At 37.0% G+C, this 23,391-nt stretch overlaps 2 protein-coding genes across 4 annotated transcripts; one reads left to right on the top strand and one right to left on the bottom strand.

Annotated features, from left to right (window-relative positions):
• Positions 1 to 3,819: 3,819 nt before the first annotated feature.
• KRR1 (KRR1 small subunit processome component homolog) lies at positions 3,820 to 11,798 on the top strand. Of its 3 annotated transcripts, none has more exons than XM_063309044.1 (11): positions 3,820 to 3,953; positions 5,089 to 5,264; positions 6,217 to 6,351; positions 6,538 to 6,663; positions 6,813 to 6,896; positions 7,692 to 7,748; positions 8,506 to 8,676; positions 9,260 to 9,337; positions 9,460 to 9,553; positions 10,429 to 10,699; positions 10,732 to 11,798. In XM_063309044.1, the coding sequence occupies exons 1-10, from the start codon at positions 3,875 to 3,877 to the stop codon at positions 10,572 to 10,574; spliced, it is 1,146 nt and encodes a 381-aa protein (XP_063165114.1). In that variant the 5' UTR covers positions 3,820 to 3,874; the 3' UTR covers positions 10,575 to 10,699; positions 10,732 to 11,798. The 3 variants fall into 3 exon arrangements, with proteins under 3 accessions (XP_063165114.1, XP_063165115.1, XP_063165116.1); XM_063309045.1 differs by having other exon boundaries at positions 5,092 to 5,264; XM_063309046.1 differs by lacking the exon at positions 7,692 to 7,748.
• Positions 11,501 to 23,018, bottom strand: GLIPR1 (GLI pathogenesis related 1). The gene is made up of 5 exons (XM_063309339.1): positions 22,421 to 23,018; positions 20,029 to 20,274; positions 13,999 to 14,108; positions 11,887 to 11,969; positions 11,501 to 11,673 (listed from the first exon to the last, which is right to left on the bottom strand). Exons 1-5 carry the CDS (start codon positions 22,601 to 22,603, stop codon positions 11,501 to 11,503), a joined length of 795 nt encoding a protein of 264 aa, XP_063165409.1. The 5' UTR covers positions 22,604 to 23,018.
• Between the last annotated feature and the right edge of the window lie 373 nt (positions 23,019 to 23,391).

The raw sequence follows: 23,391 nt of genomic DNA on the forward strand, positions 1-23,391 counted from the left end.
ATACTCATTTTGAAAGGACATTTCCATAGTTCATCCAGGTCTACCCAGGAATTTACTCTTGTCCTAAATGGCTCCTGCTGTTTTTGAATATTATTTTATGGAATTATATTTAAAGAAATCTTTCCACCTAACTATGGGTAACTTTTAATCAGTGGTAAGAGCTCAGATAGATATAGAGTCCCTTGGTATTCCCTGTGACACTCTATGGAAGTGACAGTTGGACTTTAAAGAAGCAGAATAGGAAGAGTATTGATTCCTTTGAACTTTGGTGCTGGAGAAGACTCCTGAGAATACCGTGGACAGCCAAGAAAACAAATGATGGATCATCCAACAAATCAATCCAGAGTTCTCACTCGAGGCACAAATGACCAGGCTCAAATTATCCTACTTTGAACACATTATGCGAAGACCCAGTTCTCTAGAAAAGGGTCTAATGCTGGAATGGTAGAAGGAAAGAAAAGAAGAGGACTGCCAGCAGCAAGGTGGGTGGACTCCGTTACAATGGCAATGAGTGCACCATTGGAAGACTTGAAAGAAAAGATTAGGGATAGATCATCATGGAGAAAATCTATCTACGTGATCACTCGGAGTCGAAAATGATTTGATGGCAATCAATCAATCAAAAGGAGCTTAAGAGCTGTATGCACACCTTTTTACAGGAATACAGGAAGCAATTAAAAACTGAGACAGATCACTGATCTATCTAGTTCAGAATTCTCAGTTTCACACATTAGCTTTTTCTAACCCAATTTGTTGATGTCAAAGAACTTTGGATCATCTATCACTGAACAATGCTAAGGGTGACCAAGTCCCTCTGGTTTTGAGGGAGGCATTTCCACCAAAAATGTCCCAGTTTCCAAGAGCCCAGCCTGGCTGAATAGCAGTAGCTGCAGCCCAAGCAGCAATAGGATTCAGCTGAGTGTTTGCAGCTTCACAGTAGTGACAGGAAGGGAAACAACTTCTGCATTCCCTGTTCATAGGGCTGTCATAACTAGGCTCCAAAAAGCCTAGTTATGACAGCATTGAATACAAAGAACTGAGACCTTGTATGCTGCATGGCATTGTGTAGAATATACCAGTTCAGAATACATCACACTGATTATTTTAAACCAGAACTTCTACAAGTAGATGGCAGAAATGTTCACTGAGAAATCTGTAACTAGAAGCAATTCTATCTCCATTATGTAGGGCTACCAAATCAGGTAGCAAAAATCCAGATGACCACTGTCTGGCAGCAAAGAGTCAAGACTTTTTTAAATACCTCTTTGCTGCCATCTAGTGGTTTTTGGATTTTTTAAAGCCTAAATCTGATAGCAGTACAGGATTTATTTGATTCTATCCCAACTTTCATTCTGGAGCAACTTTTTCACCACCACACCCATCCTTTGAAGCTGATTGGGCTAAGAGTAAGTGACTGGGCCACAGTCATTCAGTGAGCCTCTGTAGTATCTCACACTTTCACTGCTACCCCACCCTGATTCTCTATTTCATACAGAATTGCTTCCAGTTGCTGATTTTGTAGTAAAAATTGTTGCCTCTAGTTATCGTTAGGAATTTTGCAGCTCAGATATGCAGCTCTAACTGCACTATCATAAGTATTTGAGGTTGTGGAATAGCATTAATGTGTAAATTTATACAAATTAATGTATCATAATGTGATACATTATGGACATGTGGTCACCCTCACAATGAAGCAGTACCATTTAGTAGATTTCACAGAGGACTGTTAAATCTGTTAAAAATACTGGCCCTTCCTAGTCCTTTCCTCTTCCCTCACCACCTGTCAGGGGAGCTGAACCCAGATCAGTTTTCACATCTATTACTTTAAGGTCAGTATGTTCCATTTTATTATTGTTACTTACATTCAAAATATACTAATATGTAATAATAAAAGAATGAAGTATTTCAAGCCTTTTCTCCAAGTTAAGTGCTGAAGAATTGTTTGCAATATATTTTGTCATACAAGTTATCAACAATATACAGAGGTGAGTGCCATTGACTTGTTTTCCAGCAAACTTGGAACTAGTTCAAGGATTTTCCCTGTTTGATAATACAGTTAAAAGGAGACTGAACAGCTGCTTAATATGCAGACAAGAAATTGCCACAAGATGATCGAGCAAGATCAGCATATTTTGTTCTTCAGAGACCAAACTGAATATTTCTGTGTGTTGTTAAAAAGCTGTCTGGGTTAGAGTTGATAATAATACAGTGGGGTTATAACATTTTGTCAATTACAAAGATATGAAAGCTTCTTCTTGATTCATTGGGCACTATGAAATTGCAAGGGTGAAGATCATCTGCATTCCGCACTTGCAATCTTAGATAAAATGACCTCTTTTAAGAAGCTCCTAATAATTGAATTGTACTGGACTGTGTTACCAAATACATTAAATCATTCCATTTTGAACAAACTTCTATGAGAGAAATAGTGATGTTTCCAGCAAGGAGAGAAATCTAAATTTTCTATGGATACTGTATATAATCATCTGTATAAAATACTACTACACAGAAATGTAGCGGTGGCGCTGCGGGTTAAACCGCTGAGCTGTCGATCGGAAGGTCGGCGGTTCGAAACCGCGCGGCGGGGTGAGCTCCCGTTGCTCGTCCCAGCTCCTGCTCACCTAGCAGTTCGAAAACATGCAAATGTGAGTAGATCAATAGGTACCGCTTCGGCGGGAAGGTAACGGCGTTCCGAGTCGTCATGCTGGCCACATGACCCGGAAGTGTCTATGACAACGCCGGCTCCATGGCTTAGAAACGGAGATGGGCACCGCCCCCTAGAGTCGGACACGACTGGACTTTACGTCAAGGGAAACCTTTACCTTTACCTACACAGAAATACATTTAAAATGTACTTTTTATGCTTATTGAATGTGAACATTTTAATTTTGCAGCAAGCTCCAAGGCTGGAAAAAGTTCACAGTATCCAGTGCTCATAAGGTATCAATAACTACCACTCAGAAGATTATGTGGTGCATTCAATGCACACAGTTGCCCTATTTCCACTCCAGAAATAGCTTCCCAGCCTTCCAAAAATGTATCACAAACTCCAGTACACCATGATTTGCTTGTGCAATTCTCTCTGTGCTTTGATGATGGGGTTTCTGAGAAAATTATTGTAAACCATCCAGAGTCCCCCTGTGAGGGAGAGATGGGCGGTGAATAAATTTATAAAATAAATAAATATAAACTAAAAATAGATTTTATTTCTTCTAAAATAACTTTCTATACATATATATAGAATCTTATATATGTTGCCCTTCTCTAGAAGCAAAAACCAAAAAAGGTCAAAAAAGACATTTAGTACAAATATTGGCTGGGTGATTTATCACTTTCTTTATCTTGATCATGGTCGGAACTGCAGTTTGGGAAACTGGTATAGATCCTGGACAGTTCCCATACAGACAGATCCTTGTGTTATCAGTCAAAAACGTCTTTTTCCTCCTTACTAGATGGGTTTTGTGGTGAGAAAGGAGGTGGAAGAAAAAGTGGGAAACACTGCATGATTACAGATAGAAGACGACTTCTGAATCCATTGTAGATCTTATCTAAAGTTGGAAAGAATCGCAAGTCACACCCTGCTTGATTCTAATAGTTCTATCTCACAATTGACTCCAGGCTCACTTTATCGCCAATACAAAATGAAGAGTGCTTTCCCCAAATGTGAGGTTGCGTTGGGAAAAAGCTTCGCGAGAGAAATTTACCGCAATTTTAGGTTGAGAAGTATTCTACTTTTAGTATCTCTATGGAGAAGTCCGCCGGCCGCCTGCATCCTCCCAGGATCACCGCGTTCTTTAGCATCTGTTTGCGCTTCCGCTTTGTCACCAGGCCGCTGTGAGGCGGAGAGTCTGCGGTGCGGCGAAGTGGAAGCGGCATGGCGGCGCCGGGGAAGGCTGAGCGTCGGAAGCGCGGGGCTGCAACCCAACCCCCCAAAGTCGATAACACGACCCCAGGTGATATCGTCCTCCCGTCTCGAAGCGTGACTGGTTGTGAGCTGGTCAGACGTGCCCTATGTCACCCCGTAGCGGCTTACGTCGCATTTTAGGAGAGGCACTTCGTGGTCTGGGGCGCATAAGTTAATTCGCTTCGCCCTTTTTTGTTACGCTGCCATGGGAGTGAAGAAGTTGATTTTGAACATCATGATGTCGCTGGGCTGTCTGCTCAGTGCTAAATACCGTATCTGGGCTGCAAACTCCGCCTGACCAAGAAATGCAAAGAACTTTGTCACCATTTAGTGGCCGTCCGGATTTTTGCAGACCAGTTAGGGTGTTCCTACCCACTGCTGTGGATGATAACTATTCATTGGATTTCATCTCAGAATTATGTGCCTGGCGTTTATAGTTAACTTTTCAGTGTGTTCAGGTTTGCTCTTTCTTTAATGTATTATTAATTGCTGTGAACGCTCTTGGGCTAAAGTGCAAGATAGCTAAATTCTGAGTAGCTATGGTTTTCTTTTAAGAGGGGGTTGTATAAAGGCATAGTGTCAGCCCTCTAGCTTTTCCAACTATTATGATATGATCTCAGTGTTATGTATATTTGTACCTTTAGAATGAGGGAGAACTGCCAAATCACACTGGTGTTTGGAAGACAAGGGACACTGTGCTTCACTTTTAACTGTTTCTGGAGTTTTTTGCAACAGCAACTATTATGGAAATGCTCTACTTTTGGCTTTTTTCAAAGCTGCAGTGTAAACATTTTGAAGATGATAGCATCAAAATACATAGAAGTCCCCAGTTATTGAAAGAGTTGGGTTATTTAATTATCCTTTTTATGAAAGTCGTATTATGGCTACATTAATGACCAGTAATTGGTAGACTGTGGTAGATTTGCCACCAAAGAAGCAACGAAGTGGCAAATGCATCTGCTTGCCCAGTTCCTTTTCTGCCCCAGATTGGCACTGTGATAGCTCTGGGCTTCCTTTTAACTAGCTAGGAAACCACATTGCTAGAGCACACTTGTCTGCTATTCTTTCTTTGAAGGGGTGGAATAGAAGTTGTTGCTGAACGTTCTGTCTTTCCAGCTAGTCGTCTTCAACCCAAATATTTTTGTGTTTGAAAAACATTGTAATATAAATATTTTTGCTAACAGCAGATGAATCAGAACTTCTCACTGTGCCTGATGGATGGAAAGAACCACCTTTTATGAAAGAAGATAACCCTAAAGGGCTTCTGGAAGAAAGCAGTTTTGCTACTCTTTTCCCTAAATACAGAGAAGCTTACTTGAAGGAATGCTGGCCATTAGTGCAGAAAACTTTGAGTGAACATGTAAGAATATTTATACTTTCACAGAGATAATGTTAACATTCTATTTAAAAAGCATGGCTCCTGAGGAAAGGCATGACCTAGCTATATTGATGAATAACAGGTTTACTCTAGATGATTCTCACATTCAGTGTCTACTTTGTGAATTCCCAAATATGCAGATAAAGAGGAGTGGCCTGTAGTAATATGTTTCTTAATCAAGACATCCTACTTTCACTGCACAAGAGTTCCGGTAATACTTAGGTACAGTATCTATCATACCAGTTATTTAGAAATAAATATACCTCAGATATTTTATTAATAGGCTTCTGTCACAAGCATGTTTGAAAGCAAAAGGAATAATGCTGATTCCAAGTTTTTGGGGTCCCCTGGGCAGGCTGTAATTAATGAGTTAAATTCCTTAAAGTGTGCCCATCTGCTCGTCCCCTCTGCTCTACCATTTGCTTGATTCTTCTGGGTCCAGATTGACTTCCTAAGTGAAAAGGACAAGCTACTTGGAGATGGCAGAGAACAGACAATAAAAGGAAAGAGTAGGAAACAGGACCTGGAGATTCCAAGGACTGCGGTGGAAGCCCCATTGGAGCATGAGCTTCAGTCCCTGATTGACAATGCAAACCCAAATATTCTTCAGATAAGTCTGGCTAAGCCAGTGTTTCTCAGCTTTGGCCGCTTGAAGATATGTGGACTTCAACCCCCAGAATTCCCCAGCTAAGTTGCTGGGAATTCTGGGAATTGATGTCCATACATCTTCAAGTTGCCACGGTTGAGAAACACTGGCTTAAAGTTTCCTAAATGAAACCCATACCCATTATGAAAATGTTTAATTCCTTGTTACTCCTGGATTTCAGTAGATGGTTGTTGTTTTAAAAAAAAATAACTAATTACATACCACTCTGATATCATTAAGAATTTGTTCTATTCCTATGAGAATAGTTTTTTCTTTCTTATGTTACAGCATATAAACGCAGATTTAGACTTAATTGAAGGAAGCATGACTGTCAGCACAACAAAAAAGACCTTTGATCCATATATCATCATCAGAGCCCGAGATTTAATAAAACTTTTAGCCAGAAGTGTTCCATTTGAGCAGGTTTGTTTTTCTATCTTTTTTAACTTTAATTTTTTAAACTTTAATTTCAGGAGATCTGATAACAGACTCAACCTGATTTAGAATTCTGATTCAGAATAGTCTCTTAGAAGGAAATGAATGTATTATAACATACTTGATTATATCTGTATGTGTTTAACTTGAAATTACCTCTGATGTTCCATTCAGTCTGTACGTATCCTTGAAGATGATATTGCATGTGACATCATTAAAATAGGGTCCTTGGTCAGAAACAGAGAAAGATTTATAAAAAGAAGACAGAGGCTTATTGGTCCAAATGGATCTACACTCAAGGTATGTCTTTGTTCTTGTAACTCAATCCTATGCATGCTTATTCAAACATAGGTCCCCAGAGATTTGAACGCTTGTTTTCATGTTCAGTAAAATAAGTGCCTATGAGACTTGGATCCTGAAATGTATACTGTTATCTTATTTTGATGTAGGCTCTAGAACTATTAACCAACTGCTATATCATGGTTCAGGGGAACACTGTTTCAGCTCTTGGACCTTTTAATGGTTTAAAAGAGGTAAGATCACCTTGGGATAGAACTTTTTGCACATTCAGTTTAAACTGTAAAAGCAGTTTTCATTTATTTTTGTTAAAGTTATATATTTAAAATATATATGCATTAAAAAAGAAAGGTCCTATATCCTGGTCTATGACCATAATAATTTTATCTAACAAGCTAGACTCTATGGCCATGCTGTGAGATATAGATGGAGCATTGTATCAGAATGTCTTGCTGTCAGAAATCTGATCACTGCCAAACAAATCACAGTGTGCAACTTAAGAATAGGATACAAATTTGACCTGATCCAAATTCTTGCACATTAGCAACCTTTTGTGTAAGATATATAATTTAACTGCCAATCTGCTGTTCCAGATTATGTCTTCATTAGTTTTCTGAAATGATTAAAGGAACCTAATCATACTTACTGAAAATAACATTGTTTTTTAAAATAATCTTCAGATATTAGAAATGCAATCATCTAGGAATTAGATATTTTAAGTCAGGGTAACTAACCTGTTCCCTACAGGTTGTATGCAGCCCCTAGCATCCATTTGCAGTCCCAGAGTTTTCTCCCCTGCAAAGTATAAGATACCAGTTTTTCATCCTAACCATCCCCCACTGTCTCCCTGCCCTGCAGAAAATATCCAAAAGGAGAAATGGAACCACAATTTCAGTCCTACACCCGCAGGACTTAGGCAGGGCAGAAACAATGTATGTGGCCACCAGGCTGAAAAAGTTTGCTCACCTTTGGTTTAAATCATTACAATAAATCAGTTTGCAATCTGTCCTGGGTTTTTTTGTCTAAATTAGGTTAGGAAAGTTGTTTTGGATACCATGAAGAATATTCATCCCATATATAATATCAAGGTAAGCTAAAAATATTTGATGTAAAATTATTTTGGCTGACTTGGCTGAGATGTTTGTTATCTTTTTAGCATTCCCTTTCAAGATGCTACGTTGTGGTCACAGCAGCTATATACCTTCCCTTTAGAGAATTCTGCAGTGAAACCACTATTGAGTCCCAAATCCAGTGCTATTCAATAGCTGTCAGAGAATGGTAATGCCTCCCCATCCAGTTGAAATAAATTAATGGTGTCAGTCCTACAAAATATAGATTCTAACTCTAGTTAAGGCATGGTCAGAGAACTAGGAAGTGCAGTAAATTTGTATCCTGAATTGATCCTTAGCAGTTCTCTTTTCAGCTTCTCTGCTGTTGAAAGTGGCAGAAATTCCTGCAACTGCCCAAGAGAGCCTCCATGGAAAGATCATGGAAGCTTTCTACACCTAGCAGCCCCTAAGTCAGAGGAGTATAGCTTTGCTCCTTTAAATATTTGGGATTGCAAATTCATTCGGACACAACATTCAAATTTGCCAATTTGCTTCTTATTTTTTGCATGTCTGCCATTTATTGTTTCTATCAAAAAAACATCTGAAGAGGAGGAATCATTAAGTTTAGCTATTTGTTATTTATAATTGGATCACTTTCTCCTATGTTAATACATACTATTATTAAATTAGACTATTTTATATATGTGATATGAAGCCTCCTGATTTTAAAAATATACATTTAAATAAAAATAGCTTTTATTCTAACTTACTGTTTGATATTTTACTATGTTTGAAGACACTAATGATTAAGAGAGAATTGTCAAAAGATCCTGAATTAAGATTGCAAAGCTGGGAACGTTTTTTGCCCAAGTTCAAACACAAGAATTTGAACAAACGGAAGGAACCAAAGAAGAAAAACACCAAGAAAGAATACACTCCCTTCCCACCTCCACAACCAGAGAGTCAGGTCTGTTTAATCTGAAATTTGACTGTACAACACAAAGGGATTTCCTGAGCAACAGCTCATGCCTTTAGTACATGGATAGCAAACTATGATGTTCCAGAAGTTTGCAAGAGACGGTAGCCCACAAATGTGGCTAGTGGACAGGGATGATAACTCTAGTCCAACATCATCTGGAGGGCACAGGCTCCCCACTCCTTATTTTAATGCATTGTGAAATTTAACCAATGTTTCCCTATAGATATAGCCTAGAGATAACAACCAATTGCAGATGATTGGAAATGGTCTCTTTCATTGCGGTGTGTACGTGTGTACATGTGTAATGATTTGCTACCCAAGATGAACTTAGTAGGTTAAATTAATACTATACAGTAAGTCAATTGTGAATATTGTATATTTATGTGAAAAGACCTTTGTGATTAACAGTATCTTCCCAATTTCAACATCACTTGGCTTTGACATTAAGTCAGAATTAGGAAGACTAATTTCTGATTTTTTAAATAAGGAACCACAGCAGCTGACTTTTTAATTATGGAACCATGGCAATATTTTTCACTGTGGAATATGTATGATTATACTATTTTTACAGGTTGATAAAGAATTAGCAAGTGGTGAATATTTCTTGAAAGAAAGTCAAAAGAAGCGTAAGAGAATAGAAGAGATAAAGGTATAGTCCCTTGAATTCTTTCTTAATTAACATAGATATGGTTGTGACCAGAATGATGTGATTTGTTAATTAAAATATGTATATAATTTTGTATGTGATACATCAACTTTTTTGATGCTTAGGCAAAGCAAGCAGAAGCAAGTAGCAAGCGACAAGAGGAGAGAAATAAAGCTTTTATTCCACCTAAAGAAAAGCCTGTTGTAAAGCCAAAGAAAGGTAAGATTTCTGCTCCCATTATGCTTAACATTTTTTAAAGAACAGTCTCCATATTCTAGGGGAGAGGAAATATTATGATCTGTTACCTACAAAATAAATTACTACTGCTCAGTCTCTCCGTTGAGAAGACAAAGGGACAGAAAACTTAATGGAAGGTTAATTTGCTAAAAATGGTAACTATAGTCTCATTCAAGGAAATACATTAATGTATTGAAATTCACAAGATAACAAGGATATCTGTCCTTGACATTTGTTCTACATGCTTTAAAACTAAAATCTGCCTTAAAAACTGATGCATAAGTTTAAGAAGCTATGAAATGCAACAGCAAGAACTGATCCACCTGATAAATAGTATTTTAAACAAGATTGTGTAAATCAAAGTCCATTGATATTAAAGGACTCTACTCCTGTAGCATAGACTCTACCTCTCTTTCATAGATAAAAACAATTACAAAACTCCTTTGTAAAGGTACTTTGGTTTCAGATAACACTAGTTCTATTCTAATGTTCCTGTGCTGACTGACAATATTAGCTTAGGACCATGCTTACTATTCAAAGCATTAAAACCTAGATTAATCTGAAATGCTATTAATATGCTTGGAAGTTATTCAAATTTAATTCATAGCTTTGAATCCAAAATCTACATCTTATGGTCGAATTAAAAGCTTATAATTTGTAAAGTAATCCCTTTAGCAACATGTCTGTATGCCACATTAACTTAACTGGATTCCTTAGCTTGGCATGTAACTCTGGCTTTTTCATGTTTTCTGCCTTCATTGAAAACTTGATTTATTTATTATACTTGATAATGTTTTGAATGTCTCTTGGATCTGATGTATGAATAAGAAAAAAATAATACTCTTTTTACTCTGTAGCATCCACTGAAACAAAGATTAATATTGAAGCTATTAAAGAAAAGGTTAAAAAAGCAAAGAAGAAGAAGCTTGGAGCACTACCAGAAGAAGAAGTTAAATTAAAAATTGCGGCAGATGAAAAGAAAAAGAAACTATCCTTAAAGTGATAGCACTTCATCTTTTGCAAGGAGGAAAGCTATGAACTCCAGTTTTATATCTGACTTCATTTACTTATCTTATTTTCAGTTAATACCATAGAATAGTGTTTTCAACCTTGGGAACGATAAGATGGGTGGACTTCAACTCCCAGAATTCCATGGCCAGCATGGCCAGTTGAAGTCTACCCATCTTCAAGTTCCAAAGGTTGAGAAACACTGCCATAGAAGATGAAAACGTTGCATTCCCTGAGGGAGGGATGAAAAGACACCATTCCAAATTTTTATTCTAAAACTGTCAGCTTGTTCTGTTGCATTTTACAATATGGGAAATACTTGCATATTTATACTATCCATTAGAATGAGCAGTTCATTTATAGCTGTTGGTGTAAAAGTGGTAGTATACACAGGACTTCCATTGAGAAGATTTTGTACAGTGTATAAATAGTTACCAACACACTTGGTTTTGTTTGTTTTATTATATGGGACTCTGAAAGATAGTTGTCCAGAATGCTGCAAGAAGTAATAGGTTCTGAGGGCAGCTGAAACATTTTCCAAGTAAAAATGTATATTGGTTTATTATTGATTTTTTAGGTCTGCTAGGCTTGTATAAACTATTTAAATATTTCCTCAATCCTTTGGGGGGGGCTGCTTTAAGTTTTGTTTATATTATTGGAGAGTTTTGCTTTCCAAATGCTGGTTGCATTTGAATGTTGAGTTATTTTGTTAATTCAGATCAACAAAGGGCAAGGAGTGTGATGAACGGAAATCAGTAGAATTGTACTATATGACTGTTGTCAGTCATAACTTTATGCTCAGTGGATGTTTACCTTTGGAAGAAGGCCTTTTTCTGCTACATGTATTTTTTTAATTCCTAAAAAACAATTTGAAAATGTATCTAAAGATCTCTGATGTCTGACTTCTTATCAATTCATTGTTTAATACTTTTCAGAAGTGCTTATTTTTGGTTCCAGTTTACTTATACATACACACCCTGGATAATATTTCTTCAGAATGAAGACAGCTACAAAAGTCATTAAAAATGAAGATGTTCTCAGGACCAGAATGATGATGCAGTACAGATCACAATATGGCTTCACCCATACTTCACCTACAAATAAATTAAAAAAAACATTATTTACAGTTGCATCTACATTAATGGCAAATCACTGTAAACATAAGAAATTCATGTAAGTTTGGGACTTCCTAGATAATTAAAGATTGTTATTTCATTCATGGAAATTCTGTTTTGAAAGGGTTTAAAAAAAACTGATGCAGAATGTGACAGGAGAGGAAGCAAAGTTATAACAGTCCTTTTACTTACCACAAAGTCTGTCTACACAAGGCTCTCCATGACATTCACTGCATGCTACTCCTGATTTATATGGCCATGTTGGATAATTCCCACTGCAAAACAATTTTGTCAGTTCAGTTGCTACAGAGACAGGAGAGAAGGTTGCACCACTGTTCCTCTTCCAATTCAGTGCTTTAACTGAATTACAATCTGGAATAATTTTTAGTATGTGGTAGGCATTAAAACTGCAGAATGGATACTAGGAACTGTAGCTCAGCCAAAGGGAAGACTTCTGAGCTTCAAATCGATGTGGACTTTTGAAACTGAAGCTGGATTTGCCAGTATTGTTTACTTTTCCAAATTATTTCAGTTTGATTTAGTGATAGAATATTGGATTTTGATTGCTGTGACTAATTTATAAAAGGCAAAAAGTGGTTATTGAACATTCAGTAATGCTCTAAGATGCAATGAATTCCTTTCTTCTATACCAGCCTTTATGTTCTCTTACCATTCCCACCTTACATAAAAGGGAGATGGAATATCAGTTTTGCTTTAAACCCTTCCAATCATTAAACTAGGAATGGTGTTTAAATATTCTCTAGTTTTCATGTGCGCAGCACCAGTAAATGAATGGACTAATGTTTTAAAGCATCAGTAACCAGTGTGATATCTGTTAATTATCAAAATACTATCCATTAAATGAGATTGAGAAATTCACGCACTGTGCTATGCCATGGCCTGAACTTCCAGGTAACAAGTGAACAAAGAGCAATATGGAATAGTTAAATAAAATGCTTCCTCAGGACTTTTTACTTTTTTTTTTTTGCTGTCTTTGTTACAATTCCATTGCTGATTACTGTATTTGAAGTTTACTGTGTTTATGCAAGTTAAATTATTCTATGGTGGACTCTTTCTGTAGCAGTTCCCACCCATCTTGAATCTGTCCCAGGTTTACATTCTCCATGATAGAGTTTATGAGAGGTTCTTTTAAGACGTTGATTTTAGACGTTTTCTCCAACACTTCTTTTTCTTTTTTGGTTCTACATAAAGTTACAAAGAAGGTTTTATATTTTCTTCTTAATTTTATTAAACTTGACTATAAATTATACTTGTGCTACTGATCTTACTCCCCCAAAGAGGGGGGAAAGCTATAACCCCTAGCCACAAAACCTTTGTGTGGGACCTCTCTCACATGATGGGATTAAAAGGCTGAGTACCAGGTAAAGGTCTTCTCCAAGAAAATATATCATGGCAGCTGTAACTAATAATAAGGCACTAAGGCAGGGCCGAGAGTTGTAAAAATCAGGACTTTTAGGAGAAGAGGGTTAAGACCTGCTTTTCATCCTACTTGCTCAGCTGTGTTACTACAGGTATATCCTATTGTCCCTGCCTTTGCTTCAACAATATTTCTATCCTTAAAAGAAAAATCTTCCCAGATGCCTTAGTCCCTCACCCTGTAACAATACAACAGCAAAAAATCAGAGTCTTAGTAATAGTAAATAATTAAATCCACCAAGATAAAACGATAAAAGCAGAGAAATAACTCTTTGAAAAGCTTATAAAAAGATCTTCACAGCCTAAGGATTATGGGCTGGGAGAAAAAAATACTTTGGTTCATCCTCTAATAGGATTACAGTTGCACAGCCACTTCTTGCAATACTTCCATCCCTGGTGTTAACCCATTTTACAGGAATGGCCCATTGTGAGGCCTTCCTTTAGATAATATTAACCATGCTGATTTGGAACTCTTTAAGGGTTAAAGTTTACATATCTGAAGGGTGGAAAAGGTTAGCCTAAATTGTTACGATTTTAAAAATCGCCCCAACATTTAAAAGGAACCTGAATATTCTGTAGGATTGATTTTGTCATAATTTAAACTGTTCCATATAATTACAAAATCTGGTATAGATATATATGGCACATGATTAGCCAAAGCTAAGTCTGCATTCTGGAAATAGAACTGAACTTTTGCTCTTACTGTGGATTTTAATCTTGAACTATCATTCTTCCATATCAAAGAGGAGTAAATGGGCTTGAATACACATCGGGTACTTTTATCTATCTAAAGGAGTTAGATAATTCCTAAGATAATTACCCTTCCTAAAATAATTTCATACACAAATTGCAATTGAAAAAGCTTACCCAGGTCCATAGTCACAAATGAAGTGAGCAGCGTTAGGTCCAGTAAAGTCTTGTACTCTAGGACAAAAGTGAACGGCACAGCCAACTTTGTAGGTTGTTGCCCAAACCATCTGAAAAGAAATTGACATATTCTGTGGTAATTTAGTGTACACTATGACTTAGCTAGCAGTTGTGCTAAAAATAGGAGACCTGCTATGTGAATTGTAGCATTTGCTTTGATGATGATGATGACGATGACAAACATTTAATGTTCAAATTAAGGAACAAAGAGTTTATTTACAGGTACACTGAATCAATCACTGACAGCTAAAATGTCGATGTAGCCTTAACGAACTTACATGAAATACTCCTACCTGTTTTGCCTGACCAAACTCACTGCTGCTGTTTTTTCAGATCATCTTTACTTCAAACAGATGCGTAATGACTTACATTGTGAGTTTATTTTGAAAACTCCACTCTCCCTTAATCTCTCATATGTGAATAGGAATAAAACCTGGTCAGAATAAACTGTCAAGTATTTTAAGTAAATACTGGGACGTGGGGGAGAGTGTCCTTTTTTGTGATAAATCTGTAGGTTTATGACACAAGAGTGTTTCCTTAAGCATCTGGGGAGTTGTCCCCATGCTGAGAGGCCTGAATAAAGGAGATTCAACTTCTGTCGGCTCCCAATGCTCCTTTGTAAATCCATTTATATAATAAAAACAACTGATGAAAGCTTGACTGTGACTTTATCATTCCACCAAGGATTATTAGAAAATGGATGATTTCTGATTTACTGGCTAGACCCAAGGTATCAGAGATGGAGCATTTTCCTTGATTGGGCAAAGTAACAATCCACCTTCCCAAAAAGGCTGGCTTCCGGTTCTGCTGTCATTCTATAAATCTGAGGAGTAGAGAAAAGAGAGGTAGGATAGTAGCCAGCCTATGACCATTCAGGTTGGAGGCCCAGAGGACCTCTCTCCAATAAAGAATTTTATTAAGTTTCAAGACAAGGATAAAACCTATGAAAAAACAAAAAACTACAAAAAAAAAAACTAAAAAGGTGTGAAAACACAGATTTCCCCCCCAAAATTACAGAAAGATGTGACTTCTGACATTTAACAGCAAGGATATACAAAAAAATTCCATAATCAATCTCTTACTCTATATAAAACCAAAACCACATTATTTCTATAAATCATTCCACTTTAGCACATTATAAAATCACTAAGTACAGTTAATACCCCACTTATATTAAAGAAAAAAATTCATATAGACCCTCTAAACAACTTTTCCGCCAAAAAGACACCACTTATGTAATTATTCCCTCCCTACTACTATTCTATACATTTCTGTCTACTATAATAAGAATCAAACTAAAAAGCAAATAAATTGTCTGCCATTATACTTAATAGTACAACAGTTTTAATAATCTTAATAAACCCAAGAAACAAAAACAATTCAAAGCAGTGGCCTTAAATCAAATCCTTAAAACCATCCAAAGAAATATTTTTTAATATCCTAATAATCCAAATCCTTAAAAGGAAATAACATCAGCTGAACCCTTAAAGCAATCCATGAAAACATTCTTTAACCCTTATCCCAATTCAAAATAAACTACAGCATTTACATATCCCCACAATGTGCACAGAGCTTTTTGGTAGGAACATGGCAGTCTGAACAGCTGTGCTCACTAGCTCCTTGAGCAGAACTGACAACGCAGCAATTTTGGGGGCTCAGGCATGTTTTTCTTGAAGCCCAGAAGTATTTTTCCGGAGAAAGGAAAACACTAAGAATTACCCCATCTGTCCTCAGAAAGGCTGCTTGCAGCCAAAAAACCACAAACAGCGTTCACGATGGACTGGTAAGAGCAGCTAGGAGGCTGGGGCATCATAATTTCCAAGCCATGCTGTAGCCTTAAAGACATGCTAGGACTGCCCACCCCATTTCTAAATTACCCAATTTATTTTTCTTTTAAGTATGTGTACCCCAAGAGGTTTTCTGTGCAAGGAGAAACATGTTCTCTTGGTGCTTTTCATTATTTTTTTGATTAATTTCTTAAAAAAAAATTCTTAAGTTTTGGATTTTGCTTTCCATCCAAATATTAAGGAAGGTTGAAAGTATGTAATTATCTCCCTGTTATTTTGTACTAAATTTGAATATTTTAGCATTTTCCTACACGTTGAATCTGATGTTTTGAACTTTCAGCTTTCTGTTGCTACTTTCCTTGGAGAACTGCCTGTTATCATACTTTCACTTGTGTAAACACATTTTGGAATTTTTCTGTTATCTCCCACTTTCACTGGTTAAGTACCTAGGGGGTGCCATAATTTACTGCATGAGACATGGAGGATTTCAATCAGACTTTCTCAGATTTTCATCGAGACTTTAAAGAGATTATTTTTGATTCCTGTCAAGTTTTTATGCTAGGCATTCAGGACATTGTGGAAAACATGAGGTCTAAAATGTGTCATCTGGTTGGGGATGTCATGGAAGAAATTGAAGAGCTTAACAATGATAAAAATGTTTCTTCTAATAGAGAGATTGGGGTTTCTGTTGAAATGCTGGATGAAGATTGGATAGTTGAGTTGAAGAAATTAAAGGAACAGATTGAGTTGCAAGTCATAAGTGAAACTGATATTCTGATGGAATGTTATGGAAAAGAAGTGGTCACTATGTATGGGAGGCTTTCTGTTGGTAAGTCGGAGTTTTTGAGGGGGGCATTTGGGCTGTCTTATTTATGAAAAAAGCTCTGTGTGTATTGTGGCAATATGTAAATGCTCTGGTTTATTTTGAAGTGGGATAAAGGTTAAAGAATATTTATCTGGATTGCTTCTAGGACTTGTTTGACTTCATTCATATTTAATGATTTGGATTAAGATTAATAAGATAATAATAAATGCTTGGTTTTAGGCTTAATATGATTAAGATTATTATAACTGTATTATTGATTATAATGGCAGACAATTTATATGCTTTCTAGTTTGATTTTTATTATAGTAGACAGAAATGTATAAAATAGTAGGAAGGAAATAATTAAATAAATGTTATCTTTGCGGGGGGGAAGTTGATTAGGAGATGTGTGTGTGTGTGTTTCTTTTTCTTTTAATGTAAGGGGATGGAGCAACTGTATTTAGTGATTTTTATAATGTGTCAATGGAATGATTTATAGAAATAATGTGATTTTGGTTTAATGTAGAGTGAGTGATTGATTATGGGAAATTTGTTGTATATCTTTGCTGTTAAAAGTCGGAAGTCACCTTTTCTTGTAATTGTAAAAAAAAAAATTATCTTGTGTTTTCACACCTTTTTAGTTTTTTTCTTTTTTCTTTTTGTAGTTTTTTCTTTTTTGTAGTTTTTATCTTTGTCTTAAATCTAATAAAATTCTTATTAAAAAAATAACATCAGTCAAACCCTTAGAGCAATCCAGATAAACATTATTTAACCCTTATCCCACTTCAAAATAAACCAGAGCATTTACATATCCCCACAATGTGCACAGAGCTTTTCTCTTGAAAAAAATCAAACAGTTCAACTGTCCACCTCAAGAATTCCAGCTTGTCTTCAAAAAACCTCCCACACATAATGATCCCTTCTTTTTCATGGCATTCCACCAGAAAGTCTACTTCACTTATGCTTGCAGATGCCTCTCTATTAAATTTCTCCAACTGATCTTTCTCCAGCATCTCAATAGAAATCCCAATCACACTCTTAGAAGAAACATTTCTATCACTGTTGAATTCCTCAGTTTCATCCACCACATCCCCAACCCAATGGCACATTTTGAACCTCATATTTTCCGAGATGTCCCGAATAGCTTGCATAAAAGCTTGGTAGAAGTCAGAAAAAAATCTGTTTAAAATCTTCCATGTGTCCTAACAGTCAGAAATCATGCTGAGACGAGGAGTAGGTCTCTAGTGTTTATTACTGCTACATTAAACAGAATCCTAACAAACTGAAGAAGCATGGGAAAAACCCAGACAGATAAACCCCGAAAGTTAAGGTGGGTCTGATCTGTCTCTTTGAATGGCTGCTTAATTCCTCACTACTACGCATGCGTTTTCCCCCCTGGATAGAGGCCCCCTCCTGCTTGCCATCAGTACTCATGACACCATGTCTCATGCAGTAGATTATGGCATCCCCTAGGAGCTTAACCCACAGAAGTCAGAGATATGGAAAAGTTCTGGAATGTATTACACAAGCAAGAGTGAGATAGACAGTTCTGGACTTTGGCATGAAGCAAAGCATTAAAATTTGTTCCCACCATGATCCCAATCCAAATGCTGTGCCAATACTGTTAATCAGAATAGCAGCCTATTATTGACACCAGATTTTCCCACATTCAAAAATCTGACTACCAAAAAGGAATTGAAAATTTCAGATGATGATAAAATGATAAAAGATGATGATCAGAGGTGATAAAAATTTGATAAATAAATAAGATAAATAAAATAAAATGCTACTATTGTCAAGTTTAGTACAAAAATAACAACAGGAAGACAATTGTTTACTCTCAATCCTTGTTTATATTTGGAAGGAAAACAAAGTCCAAAACTTAAAAAAAATTTTTTTTTAAAGTAATCCCCAAAATAACGATAAGCTCCAAGAGAACCAGCTTCTCCTTGCTGTAGAAAGCCTCTCTTAGGTTATGCATACTTTAAAAAATATATAACTTTGGTGATTTAGAAATGGGGTGGCTGGTCAGACTTGCAACTACGGTCTGTGTCACCTGGGGCAAACATGAATTCCGCGCCCATTTTGGCACCCCCCAGCTCTCATTTTGGCACTCCCCCAGTGTGGCTCCTGGGGTACATGCCCTACTCACTTCCCCCTAGTTGCAGCCCTGTGGCTGGTCTTAGTGTCCTTTTAAGGCTACAGTGTGACTTGGAAAATGATGACAGCCATGCCTTCCAGCTATAGCTCTTACCAGTTGAACGTGAAATGCTGTTTGAGATCTTCTGGCTGCAAGCAGCCATCTGGAGGACAGATGGGATGATTCCAGGTGTTCTCCTTTAACTGGAGAACATTTCTGGACTTCAGGAAAACCTGTGTGAGCCCGAAAAAAAATTGCTGTGTTGTCAGCTCTGCCTGCTAAGCCCACGGGCACAGCCGCTCAATCCATGATCCCTACCAGAAGTCCCCAGAGGTCCTCTCTCAAATGATCCTCCTGCAAAAACTTAACATACCCAAGAATTTATGCCAATAAACTATAATTAGCTATGTTGACTGCATTAGCTTTATTTAGAAATCTGTGTGTGAGATTGTTGCCTTCCCTTGTTTTCCTATATTTCCATTTTCCCAACAAATTCCTTTCTTTTATCTAGATATTGGCTTCATTGGCTTAATAAGGGGAAATAGCCTTTCTACTATTCCAAGCATAATGATACAAGGGACATGAAGGATATATTTTTTTCTCCAGTTATTAAATAAAATGGATGCAAGAGTAGCTAGTGAGTTGCTGTTAAGCTTATCTTGAGATTGGGTTCGATGGCAGTGCCACCACCGCAAATGCCAGTAGGGATAAGTAAGACAGAAAGCCATTGGGCCATGGAAAATGGGAATAATTTTTAAAAAGTTGGCATCAGTGTGGTGGGATTTGTGGTGTCTCCACATGTGCCTTAACATGTTGGGCACTTTCACTAGGCTTAGGAAATTTTAAAGTGTGTCAGGCTTGCCAAGTAGAATCAAACAATATGGAAGTTGTAAACTAGCTATGTTAGTCCAGTTTATTTTGAATAACTATCAACTGCTATTTCCTTCTCAACTCAACATTTAAGAGTTCAGTTCTCCCATCTATCAACTGATGCTTTAGATGAGAAAGTTTTCAGGATTCCAATGAATAATATAAAGACACTTGGCATTTACACATGACAAAATGACCATAGTGATACCAATATGTTATAAAACAATCCTCTTCAGCAGGGTCACTATTATCATCCTTACCCTGAAAATGTGGGAGTAGGAGCTGATTTCTTGACCACTAAGAAGTCAAAAGCAGGAGCTTTAGTGATTTTTTAGAAGCCACAATGCAAGGTATAATTAATGACTTACCTGAGTATAATGTCCACATACATGTTTACAAGTTTGAGTAGCATAATTGTAATATTCAACTTCATTGTACCAATGAGTGAGGGCTAAAGTCACATTAAAATACGAAAGGGTTCCAGTCCAAATATTTTCTCCAACTACTGTGAAGTTTGGGTGGGCCTTCCCCGGTGTCTGGAGATCAGGATTATGCTTAAATTGGCACATCTTTGCCCAGCCAAGAGCAGTCTTTGCAAGATCGTGGTCCCAGCCCTTTAAAAAGCATAGTAATATACTATGATCACTTTATTTGGTATTCCTGAATTATTTTTAAAAACAATGCAATTGCCTTTTACAAAGTAATTTCCCCATCCCACCCTACAACATGGATTTGTATAATTTTTATCCTTCGGTTCTAACTTACTTCTGCTACAGATTGGGGAATGTATAAACCAGAAAGCTCAGTGCCTCCTGAACTGGTTCGGCATTCTGTTTTATAGTTTTACAAAAGCTAGCTAGCTGCCTGCTTGTTCCTGACTTGTCAGTATGAATATGAATATAGTTATCTATTTAAACGCAAAAAAGTAAAAATTTGACTTCTTCATGCATTGCACTGTACCATATGTTGTTGAATAAGCTACAGTTGGTGGGGTTTGCAAATACACTAAGCCAAAATCATACAAATCATTATGTAATCTGTGAATCCAAACTGACATACTAGCTTTGAAGAAAAGTCAGGAAAGGCATAAATGTTATTTATATACCTGTGCCTTTGATTGATTGATGAAAATTAGAAATTCTGGAACTGTAGCATAATCCACATAGACTGGGGAAACAATATCATGTGGGATACATATTGAAAGATAATGGTTTAGATAAAAACAGAATAGAACTTATCGATGATGGTGATGTGACAAGATTCAGATTCAGTCATGGATGGGTACTGAAGAAGAAGAGAAAAGTGATCTACCTATTCACATACTGTATTTATGTTGATTTGTTTTGTTGTTAATTATATTCACCATTTGGATTGCAGCACATGGGGCAGCTGTTAGTCCCTCCTCTGAGGCATCATAATCTCAATAAAAATTATTTCCTAAAGATGTTACTTGCCAAGTAGAGTCTTTCCTTCTTTGAAAAGTGGCAGCCTATTAGGGGGAAGGGGGTCCTGCTGGGACCATGGCACATTGTTCATTTTGTATCATACTTATTGTGACATTCTTCTCACAACTGCTATTTAAAATCTGCACTCAATAGCTGGTCACATTAAATGGGGCACACATTTAGTCTCTGTTTCCACTGATTCTCAACCTTTTGGCTAAGATCGAGCATGTGCGTAGTCTCTGTTCACATAAAATGCTTAACTGGATCAAGTCAAGTAATCCCCCCATGGCTTAGATTTAGCCCACAGAAGATTCAGTCTTGCATAGGATTAAATTGACTATAACCAGTCACCTGGGTAGAACTGTAACTAAAACCGAGGCAATTGCCCCATTTTGCCTATGTAGACCACCAAGAAAGAGCTAGGAGAAAGAGCTGATATATTCATTACAGAACTCCCTGCCAAGGCCTAGCAGAATGGAACTTACACCCAAACATGGAGTGGCTTGTGATATCATGGAGCCTTGCCAACATGTTCCTGGTGCCAGGGTTCATGGGATGCTAGTAGCATTTCTTGGAGAAAGTGGGTGAAAACTTGGTATTCCCCAAACAACAACTTTTGACCTAATTAGTGTGATTGTGTGCTCCCCAAATCATTGGTAAGCTTAGTGACATATGAGAACATGGCCTTGATGTAATACCAAATTTGGTCCTCCCAGAAAGATGAATTCTTTTTGCATCAACATTAATATTAAGAAGACCAGCGAGCATTACATTTGACAGAAGTACCACAGAACAGCAACATGGTACTGTGGTACCCTCTGGGATTTCTGTCCTATCTAATTTTTTAAATACTTTTTAATTATAAAATTTAAATTTTTTTGAAGATGGCAAGCCACAAAGCAGATCTTGGCTCCTAGATATCCACTCAGGGGAAAAAAAGATGGGTGCTTTGTTTGAAAATGTGCCCACCTGCTCAGAAAAGGGATCAATGTATGTTAAGATGACAAAGAGAACCTAAAGGGTTAAAGTGTAAATGGTATTTTGTGTCTAGCTGTGTCTCCCATAGCAACTATTTTGCCAGAAGTGAGAGTCCTCACAGCTTCCATTTGGAGCTGATGTTTACTGTATGCTCTCAATATTTCCAAAGCCTCAAAAGAAACAGAAACAGTACAAAACCTTGTCCAGGAATTAGTTTCAGCATAGCAAAATCCTTTTGAAAGAACTAGTAACATCTAAGCAATTCTAAACCTGCAGGAAGCATGAATTAAAGCAATTTTACATCCTCCATTGCTACAGATTATGACGATTCCCTTACCATCCGTTTCATGTTGCTAGCTGGTGGATCCACACTGGATCGGAATCTGTTATGCACTCTGACACATTCTTCAATAAACTGTGCATTTTCAATATCCGGTAACGTATTTTGGCTATAAAAACAACAGCAAACTGGCAGCTTCAAGAATAAGAAAACACCAAAGACCAGAGATTTTTCTGTCATTCTGGACTGCTCTTTTAACTACACAATGAGCCAAAATATTTTAAATGTAAGCCAAAAAGTTTTAATTGTAAACATGTCCTTTAGGCTATTCCGTTTGACAACCTCTGTTTGTCTTTTATTTCACTTTTCTTTGCTTCCGTTGTTAATGCATAGACACAACCGGAAATGAATCAAGCAAATAGTTTCAAGCTGAAGGCAGAGCCTAGTGGTGAGTCAGCTTCACACTGAATTGTTCCTTTTCTTACATCCTCTTGTATAATTCTTCCTATCTTGTATGTAAGCCTTAACTACTGAGAGAGTATAAGCACTTTCCTGTGATTTATATTGGCAAGTAGACTAATTTTAATTTTGTTTTTTCAGTTTGCAGTAAGTGTTGAAATCCAAACTTAAATTTCATGAACTTGAATGGTTTAGGATATCATCTCATCAGTAAAACAAAACAAAACATCTAGAGTAAATGATGCTATGTACAGAAATATAATAGCTGTCTTGTATTTGTACTAATGATAGCAAATCAGTTCTTGCCATACTTGGACTATGGAGATTTTTTAGATTAGCCAAGTCTGGTTTGACAATGGCATGACTTTTGCTGAAGGGAAATGGATGGGGTAGGAGAGGGAGGGTGAATTGTGGTCTCTATTCTCAGCAGACTTTGCTACCATCAACCACAGTTTCCTTACTAAGAGGCTTTCCAGCACGTGTATGGATATTAGTGCTTGTAGTTGTTCTGCTTTTGTTTAGGTGGCCAGTTCCCTAAGAACAGTGCTGCAAAGGGAGTCTATTCCTTT

This window comes from Candoia aspera, chromosome 7 (genome assembly GCF_035149785.1).
Source record: "Candoia aspera isolate rCanAsp1 chromosome 7, rCanAsp1.hap2, whole genome shotgun sequence".
Lineage (NCBI taxonomy): Eukaryota > Metazoa > Chordata > Lepidosauria > Squamata > Boidae > Candoia > Candoia aspera.

What these genes read in the sequence shown, in the direction of transcription:
- KRR1 (XM_063309044.1), top strand. Translation starts at nt 3,875, where the DNA reads ATGGCGGCGCCGGGGAAGGCTGAGCGTCGGAAGCGCGGGGCTGCAACC. An exon ending in AGAAAACTTTGAGTGAACAT is followed by an intron (nt 5,265 to 6,216) that starts GTAAGAATATTT and finishes CTTATGTTACAG; the next exon opens with CATATAAACGCAGATTTAGA. An exon ending in CTCCACAACCAGAGAGTCAG is followed by an intron (nt 8,677 to 9,259) that starts GTCTGTTTAATC and finishes CTATTTTTACAG; the next exon opens with GTTGATAAAGAATTAGCAAG.
- GLIPR1 (XM_063309339.1), bottom strand. Translation starts at nt 22,603, where the DNA reads ATGACAGAAAAATCTCTGGTCTTTGGTGTTTTCTTATTCTTGAAGCTG. An exon ending in CTAGCAACATGAAACGGATG is followed by an intron (nt 20,275 to 22,420) that starts GTAAGGGAATCG and finishes TGCTTTTTAAAG; the next exon opens with GGCTGGGACCACGATCTTGC. An exon ending in ATTTGTGACTATGGACCTGG is followed by an intron (nt 11,970 to 13,998) that starts GTAAGCTTTTTC and finishes ATTGTTTTGCAG; the next exon opens with TGGGAATTATCCAACATGGC.